Source organism: Podarcis tiliguerta (assembly GCF_965153285.1).
Source record: "Podarcis tiliguerta genome assembly, chromosome: 8".
NCBI classification, from domain to species: domain Eukaryota; kingdom Metazoa; phylum Chordata; class Lepidosauria; order Squamata; family Lacertidae; genus Podarcis; species Podarcis tiliguerta.
In genome coordinates, this window is record NC_139541.1 from 49,139,582 (window position 1) to 49,149,959 (window position 10,378).

General features: G+C 46.2%; 1 protein-coding gene across 4 annotated transcripts; it reads left to right on the forward strand.

The window, feature by feature from the left end:
- Positions 1–5: 5 nt before the first annotated feature.
- Positions 6–10,378, forward strand: TRADD (TNFRSF1A associated via death domain). 4 transcript variants are annotated; one of them, XM_083452726.1, is made up of 5 exons: positions 6–137; positions 2,635–2,784; positions 3,989–4,269; positions 5,642–5,909; positions 7,103–10,378. In XM_083452726.1, the coding sequence occupies exons 2-5, from the start codon at positions 2,643–2,645 to the stop codon at positions 7,408–7,410; spliced, it is 999 nt and encodes a 332-aa protein (XP_083308852.1). In that variant the 5' UTR covers positions 6–137; positions 2,635–2,642; the 3' UTR covers positions 7,411–10,378. The 4 variants fall into 4 exon arrangements, with proteins under 4 accessions (XP_083308852.1, XP_083308854.1, XP_083308851.1 ...); XM_083452728.1 differs by having other exon boundaries at positions 61–137; positions 2,639–2,784; XM_083452725.1 differs by lacking the exon at positions 6–137 and adding an exon at positions 303–469.

Consider the following 10,378-nt stretch of genomic DNA (forward strand, 5'->3'; position numbering starts at 1 on the left):
GTGCTCGATTTGGACTGGCAGGTCCGCCAGCCGGTCACCGTTGCCTCTCGCAAACCACGTTTGGAGGAGGAGAGACTGTGGTTCATTCTTCTCCGGGGAGAAAACTGCCAAAAAGGAAAAAGCAAAAACTCCACCAGGTTGGAATTAGGCTTTCCCCAGATCCCCGAACTGCGAAAACAATCCTGTGAATTCTTTGCAAGCTTGAAAGTGGGGGGGGGGGGTCTTGTGGGTGGGAGAGAGCATATGGGGGTGGGGGGAGTGACTGGCATATGGGGGGGGGGCGGTCATTGCTCAGGGATCGGGTCATCTTCCTTTAATAGCCACATGATCAGGAAAGTGCAAAGTGCCTTTTTGCTCTTTCCGAGCGGCTAATGCGCAAAGGCGGAAGACGCGCGCTGTAGCTCACTCTGTTTGCGCGCGGGGAGGAGGAGGAGGAGGAGGACCGGCCAGGATCGGGCAAAGGGAAGAGGTAATGGTCGCTCTCCGCCTTGGGAAGCGGGTGGGCGCTAGCGCAGGCTCCGGCTGCTGACAACTCGATCCGAGGTAGCGATCGGGAGGCACCGTTGGCCCAAATCGTTCCGTGCCTCCCGCTGCCTAGCGCGGAGATTTCGCTGCGGAGAAAGTGGGTGGCAAGGAGTTTTCTCCAAGTTTAAAGTGGCCAGTTTTAAAAAGTGGGGAGGCGAGGCGAGGCTCTCCCTCCAAGTTCAGAAAGGTGCGGGTGGGGAGTGGAGCGACGATGCGCAATTCATCGGTTTTCATTTGCCAAGGCCCGAGAGGCCAGTTTCGGTTCCGTGCGTTCCGGGAAGCGGCTTCGTTCCAGGAACTGGGCTCGGGCATGTTTTGCTCTCTTGCGCGGCCCGAGGGACGGATCGGACCTGACATTCCTACGTACCTTGTGCAGATGGGGATCTCGCTTTTTTAATAAAAGGATTTTGAGAGGGTTCAAGAGAGGAAAAAGTGGGATATTCCCGTACTTCCAGGGACCCGCGAGAACCTACCCGTTTTAGAAACTTCGGTTTACGAAACTGGGGGCGGATGTGTGTCTGTTTTGGATTACTTAATCCGGAATAAATGCACTCATCAAAGCAGGTCAGGTTTGTCCTGATCGGTAAAAACCTGGAAAAGAGAAACGGAGAAGTGTTCGTTTTGCTTTGGCAATAAAAATCAATGCCGCCACTTCGATATACGATACGATATCTTTATTGTCACTGTCCCATACAGAACAATGAAATTGAAAATCTACATAAAACATTCAAAAACCCCTAAAAACTCTGAAACCCCATTTTAAAATGCAATATACTATAGAAGTATATTGCATATATATATATTTGAAGTAAGGGACGTGGGTGGCACTGTGGGTTAAAGCCTCAGTGCCTAGGGCTTGCCGATCGAAAGGTCGGTGGTTCGAATCCCCGCAGCGGGGTGCGCTCCCACTGTTCGGTCCCAGCGCCTGCCAACCTAGCAGTTCGAAAGCACTCCCGGGTGCAAGTAGATAAATAGGGACCGCTTACTAGCAGGAAGGTAAACAGCGTTTCCGTGTACGGCTCTGGCTCACCAGAGCAGCGATGTCATGCTGGCCACGTGACCCGGAAGTGTCTTCGGACAGCGCTGGCCCTTGGCCTCTTTGAGTGAGATGGGCGCACAACCCTAGAGTCTGTCAAGACTGGCCCGTACGGGCAGGGGTACCTTTACCTTTATATTTGAAGTATTATTTAGCAGGTATATAGAACTTTGTTCGGAGTGTTTCTTATACAGTATCTCAGTGATTTTTTACAACAACCCTGCAAGTCTGATCAACATTATCTTCCTCGTATTGCAGGACTGGGGAAATGAGGAGACTCAAATGTAGGCAGTATTTATTCATTCGTTCGTTCATTTTGCATTTGATACATTTCAAGACTTGTTTTTAGGTGCCTCTGACCAAAATGTGGCACACTCTCTCTGTTTAGAGGTGCAACTTTGAGCAACAAGAAATATGATATTGGTGCTGATTACATAAGGTCAGATAGTGCTGAACATGGACTTTCAGAACAGCTGGTTCTATAAACAAACCTCTCGCAAGGCAAAGGAGAAGACATTGGGACTCTGGCAACAGCTGGATCCTTTCGTTATAGGTCCCCAAATATGTACTGCCTTCTGCTTTATATAAGCCATTATTAGACTTGGTTATGGGGGATACACAATATATACATGAGCCTGGGGAAAGGACCTTAAGAGAAGCATCAAAGAAGTACAATGGGATCAATTATGGGCTAAGCTCCCTATGGAGTCTGTTTTTGCGCGAGTCCAGGAAGCCACCCTTAAAATAATTGTGTGATAGCACTGGACTCCCCAAAGGTTTTCCCGTATTATTTATTTGATTGATTGATTACAACAACCCTGTGAGGTAGGTTCAGCTAATACTATAGATGATAACTGGCCCTAGGTCACCCAGTGAGCTTTATGACTGAGTGGGGATTTGACCCCTGGTATGAATCTCACATCCATTTGTTTTAAAAGTTTGGTTTTTATATGAATAGTTTATATTATTGTATGTAGCTTTGGATTGAGTGCTATATAAATCTTTGGATTGAGTGCTATATAAATCTTGTTAAATAAAAAAAAGTCAACGAATTCTGTCGTTTCCTTTTGGAGACAGAAAGATGGGAGACGTCTCTGATGTTTGGGTGGGAAGCGCCTACCTGTTTGTGCAGTCAACATCGGAAAATGTCCTTCTTCCTGTGATGTATGGAGACCCAAAGCAGAAGCCCTGCGTGTTCAAAGCACTCAAGTTGGCTCTAGCGGGTATGTATTCTGTGTTGCCATTAGTGCCCCAAGACAGCAACTCATTGAGAACAGCATCATTTGCCTGTTGTCACTCAGCATCCCTACATCTGAGCTGCTCTTGGAACTTAAGCTTCTCCAAGCCCAAACCTTTGCAAACTGGTGAGTCAGACCATTGGGCTCAGTACTGACTACTCTGACTGGCAACAGCTCTCCAGGGTCCCAGACCTGGAGATGCCAGAGATGGAACTCGGGACGTTCTGCATGCCAAGCAGGTGCTCTGCTTCTGAGCTCCAACGTCGGCCCTAAAAATAAAGGGAGATTCCAGTCCTGGTTTAAACAGAAGCCTAGGAAACCATCTTATACTGAGTCAGACTATTGGACCACCTAGCTTAGTATTGTCTGCACAGACAGGCAGCAGTTCTCCAGGGCTTCAGGCACAGGTCTTCTCTAGCCCTTCCTGGGACCTTCTGCATTCAAAGCAGATGCTCCGCCGAAATGCTCGAGTCCTTCCCCAAACATTGCATACTACCCTGCAGTTCTAGAACACAGCAATTTGTCTTCCACGCTCTGTTTGCTAAGAGACTTCCACTCATTGGAACTCTCCAGGGAAGTCTCTTTCCCAGCCTGTAGAATTTACAGGCCTAGAAGGTCTCCTTTACTTTAGTCATAAAGATAAGAATAAGTGGAACATAGAGAGGCTTCTGTCTGCACTCCTGTCTTGCAGCATCACTTTAGGTCTTCTTGTAAATGTGCTATTTCTCTCTGTGTGTTTGTTTGCTTGTTTTCTGGAAGATTATACAAAACTTATTCAATTTATATAATAGTAATAATAATAATAGTAATAATAATAATATTTTATTATTTATACCACGTCCATCCGGCTGGGTTTCCTGAGCCACTCTGGGCTGCTTCCAACTGAATATTAAAAAAATACAGCATCAAACATTAAAAACTTACCTGAACAGTTGTCTTTTAAAAGTAAAATAGTTGCTTATTTCCTTGACATCTGCTGCTCTTCCTCCCGAAAGGGAGCCCAAGATGACTTAACAGCATAAAACACAACTGAAAAATATATACTGTATCTGCAGAGCTGCTGTCATTCAGTGTAGAAGGTACAGAGCTTGATAACCCAGTGGTCTGACAGCACAAAGTGGCTTCTTGTGTTTGGTAAGTGGAAAACCTGACAGCCACCGCTAACTTTCCTCCCCGCTCTCTTCCCCAGATTCAACGGGTAGCCTCAACGGGGTAGACGTGCTGAAGGTCCATTGCAGCGACCCTCACCTGATAATCCAGCTCAAATTCTGCAAGGAAGAGAACTGCCGGAGATTCCTGCAAAGCTATCGTGAGGGACACCTCCAAGACTCCCTCCAGAATCACCTCAAACTTTCCTTGTCCATGTCCACCTTAGTCCCTGTCCAGATGGAGCTGAAAACTGGTGCTGAGAAGCTGGATGCCATGATCCGGGAGGAGGAGCGGTGCCTTGAGTGCATCTACCATGAAAAGGTGCGAGCGAGAGAAATGCTGGGCTGCGTGGGTGGCTATATGGCAGGAGCCTTTGGGTGAGCTGGATTGTTACTTGTCCCTGTGGGCCAACTTAGACAGGTGTGCAGGACAGCCCACCAGCCAATCACCTGTTTTGACATCCAATACATGACAGGTGGATTGACTTACCCACCGAACAAAGTCTCTTGTCCAGAGCTTTCCCAAGAACCTGAGAGCCAGCTGGGCACTTAGGAACCTCAGCGCAAGGGGCGTGGCCAGGCCTGTGCTCATCCAAAGGCTGAACACAGGGCATCACGAATGACGTTCCGTGTGGGACAGGCGGGAATAGTTTGGGAGAAGCAGTCCTGTGGACCCAATTGGGACTTGTGCTGCACCCAGTTTGGTCTGCCGGCCAGAGTTTCCCAACTCCTGATATTTAGCGTCCAAGTTAGATAATTAAGAGGAAAATTCAGCATGCGAACCGTCCGAGTTTTGCGTCAAGGAAAGCTAGATTCTGCAGCTTGGGCAAATGTGCCCACTTTTCTTTGGCATAATATGTCTTTATGGTTCTTTCTGGGAAAAGGCAAGGAACAATGTGGGGCATTGAGGCCCCATCTTTTCCCACCCACAAGCCCTGCAATTCTTCACAGATCTCAGCAGGCATTGCTCATCCACTTTGAACTCTGTTCTTTAACAAATAGGACTAGAATTATTATTATTATTATTTAAGTGACAGCTTACCTTCTCAGGGAACTGAGTTGGCCCACAACTCACACTCACTTTACATACGCGAGTGAAAGCTTATGCAGGTGGTGGGTGAAATAAATAAATGAAGAATGTGGAAAACCTGCTGTTCCCTGCTCTCCATTTATTTGCTTTTTTCTGCCCACACACTCAGTGGGTTTTCCTTGCTTACTAATCTTTGGGGAGGTTACAGACTGGTGCTGAGAGCACCCCAGGGCCCTCCCGCAACCTACCCAGAGCCCAGTAAGCAGCCCAAATATATATATTTGGCAGCACACCTGAATGTAGGATCTAACACAGTACACATCATGGATGCTGATTTTTTAATAGGGCTTATTACTGAACCAGCTAGTTTGCAGGTAAAATTAACGGGGCAGATGATTTGTGTGTTTTTTGGTATGTTACTTATTGTATTTACTATGTTTATATCTTGCCTCCCCCCATGGAGCTCAAGTCAGTTTATATGGTTCTCTCTCCCTCCCCATTTTATCCTCACAACAACCCTATGAGGTAGACTAGGTTGGGAGGCAGTGACTGGCCCAGGGTCACTCAGTGAGCTTCCTCACCAAGTGGGGATTTGAGGCCTGGTCTCCCAAGGTTCTAGCCCAGCATTTTTTAACCACTATACTACATTGGTTCTCCATTTCAGCCTAACCGTCTCAGGGATGAAGAGATCACGGAGCTGGAGGAATCTCTCAGGAACTGTTCCTTTCTGGACAAGATTGACAACACGGGTCCTTCTTTGAATTCTTCACCTCCATCTTTGAATTCTTCACCTCCATCTTTGAATTCTTCACCTCCATCTTTGAATTCTCCACCTCCATCTTTGAATTCTCTGCCTCCATCTTACAGTTCTGTCGAGATCTCAGGGTCTCTGCCAAAGGGAGACACCTTCACTTTCCAGGGCCAGCAGTTCGGTAAGTGTTTCCAAGAGGAAATTGGGAGAACTTGATCACTTTGAATATGAACTGGTTACAAGACAAAAAAAATTAAACAGGTGTGCACTGAAAGGAGAGAGCTGGACAAATTTGTCTATGTCATCTCAAGGAAAACTCTGAAAACATGGTGTTATTTTGCAGCAGGACTGTTTACTGTTTATAGTTTCGTATTGTAAAGTTTCTGAAGGGGAAGAAAAAGATCAGAAGAGTCGGGATAGTAGGAGAGTTGTCCAGCCAGAAATCACACAAGGAGCACTTGCAAGGTTAGATATTGTTTGAGCACCTGTTAGGTTACATCTGAGAAGCTTCAAGAGTTGGTGTTGCTGCCTCACCTGTCCCTGAGCTTTCATTGGGGTCCTGTTCTGGAACAGCAGCTGAAGAGTCAGGTGTCCTCCTCGTAGATAGGGCTTAAGGAGAGTTCTGCTGCTGGATGGACACCACACCCAGCTATCGCTTCCGTTCAGCCTTGCCCTTGGTGGTGATTTTGGTGGCTCAGGAATGAGGGGATGTGGCCAGCAGTTGAGGCTGCTCTGTTAAGGCAAACAGGACACTTCCCAACCAACCTCAGCCTGCTCTCAGCCAGCCTCCACCTGCCTGCCTGCCCTCGGACTTACAACCAGTATTAGAGAGTGACCTCAGTTGCCAGCTTTGACTTCCTGAGTCTCAGTTTTGCCCTTGGTAAACACCGCAGGAGGAAGGATTGAGATAAAGCTCAGATTAGTTGGCTCTGCCTGCCATTGGCTCTGGCCCTGCCTACTATTGACACCCCTGCTTTCTGTCCCAACAGTCCCAATGAGTATCAGCCACCATTGGAAACCAGTCAGGGCATATTGTGTTCCTCCAAGCTTTCAGTCTCTGAGTGGGATATTCTCCCAGGCAGTGGTCTTGGGAGGTTTATTGGTCAGTAGTAGGGTCAACAGCAGCAGCATCCTCTACCTCAGAAGTCTCATGCAGTCCAGGGCTGGTCCTGGCAAGCAGGTGTGTCCCCTGTTTCCACATATTGGGAGGGTTGGATCCAGAGCTCTCCATATTTAGAGCAGTCCCATTAAAAGTAATGAACCCATTGACTAACCTCAGTCTGTTCATTTGGATTCATCCCTAATTTTTTGTTTTGTACGGAACAACATGTCCCTGATGAGTTAAGATTTGTTTTTTGTTGTTCCCTTCCCAAGCCAACAGAAAAATCTCTCCAGACGACCACCAGACATTTGCCAAACTCGTGTCCAAGAAGTGGAAGCAGGTGGGCCGGTCTCTGCAGGTCAACTGCCGGGCCCTTCGTGATCCTGTCATCGACAACTTGGCCATAGAGTACGACCGGGAGGGCCTCTATGAGCAAGCATACCAGCTTCTCCGCAGGTTCATTGACTCAGAAGGCAAGAGAGCCACCATAGAAAGACTGGTCGCCGCCCTGGAGGAGAATGGCCTCATCAGCTTGGCTGAGGAGCTTCTGAGTGTCCACCAGAATGACAAAACATTGTAAGAGGACATGGGGGGGGGCAGTCCTCACTTGAAACTACAAGCTGCAGGGCCAGTGATGCTGCACACTCAGGTGCCTTTCTACACCTCTTGACCGCTCTGTAGCCGTTTGATGCCAGACCAGCTGTGGCCCTTGCCACTGCCCCGAGAATAACCAGCACAGGACTGAGGCTGAAAGTCAGTGTACTACTTCAGTGCTGAAATATGGATGGTCTTGGGAAACATCTTTCATCTTACAGTAGCATCTGGACAAAGGCCTTGGCGGTTTCAGAATTTCTCAGCAATGTAATAGCAGGAAAAGGAAAAGATGTGTGACTTTCAGGAACGGTCTAAATAACTGGCTAGGCTGTGCCTGAGTAAAGGTAGTTCTCAGCACTTACTGACTGTAGCATCAAATAATGACGTTATATGGAAATGTGCATACAAAAGCGAGCTATCCTCAGATTAATGATCTGGCTAGGACAGTCATATTGCCCAAAGTCAACTTTAAAAAGTGGTACTTTCCAATGCAGCCAGTTCACACAATGGGTTGCAAATCATTGGCATAACTTAATCTAGCATGCAGTTGAATGTGTGAACTGACTCTTATTGGAAATAGGGGCTAGGAAAGGGGTTTTTTTGGGTGGCAGGGGGTATTAGATCTGCAATGACCTATTCATTCCTACAAGCCCCACTTGATGCTGCAGTCAGCAGAGTTGAAACTGCATGTGTGAACCAGCGCTAGGTGGCATTTCCATGAACAGACTGCACCAGCATTTTACACCTTTTATGGAGTTATTCTTGAGTGTCATAGTAACTGTGCTGCTGTGATGCTTACTTACAGGAGCATGTTGTCTGCATTTCCTTGCACAGAGGATCCACCTCAGTGACATTATTGTATCCCAGATTCTCTTCCAGGAAGGAACAGTAGGCTCTCTCTTGTCTCATTGTTTGCTTTCAGTCTTATGGCTGTGTCTGCTTTAGCACCATTTCCCCCAGAAAATGAGGCATAGCTGGGTTGGTAGCTGTCCATGGTTCATGATGACAGCTGTCTCCCTTGGATCCTCTGCACATTTATAGATACCTGTTTCACACATAATGTTAAACCACTGTTTATCAACCAATAGTTTGGTTTATCAACCAATCATGGCGTAGCATTATGTATAAATCCTGCCTTCCAGCTTAACTATGGTTTGTTCACTGCCAACAAACCACAGTCTGAAGCCATGGTTTATTGTTGGCTTATGAACCTTGGTTTGTTTTAACTATGGCTTAGTGTTATGTGTGAACCTAGCACCCTTAACTATGGTATGTTTGAGCACCCCATCACAGAAATTTAGTAAGCTACAAATGCACAAAGCAAGAGCAGCTGGAAAACAAACCAAGCTTTTGAAAAACAAGCCATGGTGACTGTCTGTGGGATAACTTGTGATTAACTCTTGGTTTGTTAAAGAAAGCACGGTTTAAACAAAGCATTATGTGCAAACCAGTCCAATAATTGCTTAGAGGAAGGGAAGTGAACCTTAGATCTGGCAGCCCACTTTTCCTGTACTATCTTACTGGCACAGGTGAAAGTGTCATTGTTTGTGTGGGCATCATTGTCAAAAGATGGACAATGTATGAGATTCACAAATACCTGTAGCTACACAAAGGGAGCTGTTCCAGAAGCAGATACGAGGGCTAGATATCAGAGGATGCACAAAGCAACCTTGCTAGTGCTAAGAATGTCTGGGTCTAGTCATTTGACATTCCATTTTGCTTTCAGCACAATCTGGTATAGCATACAAATGAAGGAATGGTTAGTGCTCTGAATCTGTGAATCAGAACACGGGAAGATGTCTTGTACTGAGTCAGAACCTTGGTCCATTTAGTTCAGGATTGTCTCCATCAGTTGGCAGAAGTTCTCCAGAGTTTCAGACCATCCCTGGCAATGCCAGAGACCTTTCCCCCTGCTACTGGCCCTTCTCTACGGGTATAAGCATCATTTTAAAAACCTATCACCTTTATCATTATTTACTGGCGTCTCCAGTTTTTTACAAATACATACGCAAAACATAAACTCAACAAAGACAAGTGGTGCGTATCATTTGGGCATAAAGGCAATTGACTAAAAGAAGAACATCGTTCTGTAGAGTCAGCTTGGCTTCATTAAGGACACAATGCCTCTAGACCAGCGGTTCTTCTTGTTAGCTAGGGGTGATGGAAGTTTTCGTTCAACAGCTGGGGACCCACAGGTTGAGAAAGGCTGCTCTAGACCATAGGTATTCTGGTAATGTGTTTCCAAAACTGTCTGAGGGTCTGGCAGTACAAGGGTCCCTCCTGCCTTGCCCAGTTACAAATGTTATAAAGGGAACATATGTGTTTACGAAGGTATTCACTGACTGTGTCCTGAACCACTCAATTCTGCTGCATTAATTTCTCTGGAAGATAGTCTGCACTTTGGGTAGAACCGAAAATCTAGTGCATGATGGGAAATGGCACAATTAAAAAACCAATAAAATTGCCCAACGAAAAGTGATTTCCTCCAAGCAATGGGAGCAGCATTAGAGCTTTCCATGATGGAAGTTTGCAAGGCAACCTACATGGGATTTCCCCCAGTGTATGCATCTCCCTCATCCAGCCAATGATCTTTAGCTTCAGCAAAATTGCCTTACCATGTGAAAGAGCAACCCTAACTCCGGGGAAAATATTGATAAATTAAAACACAATTGGTACAGGCTGATATTTTTGCAAAGTGTATTTTTGCCACTTTTGTATTGCCTTGTTTTCTGCACTGTAGGTTTTCTACACAATACTCTCTTCTGATAGACACTGGTTTTTAATGCCATGATTTGTATCTTTTGAGAATCCTGCTTTTATATCGCAGCACTTTCCTCAATGTGTGTCTTGACAATCTTCAAATTGTGTCTCTCCCCACCTTGTTGTGGCTTTCATTTTTAAACACATGCAAGATCAGGCAACAATCAAATAAACACGCTGCTCAATGTTTAAAA

Excerpts from the sequence above, each read along its gene's own strand:
- TRADD (XM_083452726.1), top strand. The coding sequence starts at position 2,643 with ATGGGAGACGTCTCTGATGTTTGGGTGGGAAGCGCCTACCTGTTTGTG. Across the intron at positions 2,785-3,988 it reads ACTCAAGTTGGCTCTAGCGG|ATTCAACGGGTAGCCTCAAC; the intron begins GTATGTATTCTG and ends TCTCTTCCCCAG. Across the intron at positions 5,910-7,102 it reads TTTCCAGGGCCAGCAGTTCG|CCAACAGAAAAATCTCTCCA; the intron begins GTAAGTGTTTCC and ends TCCCTTCCCAAG.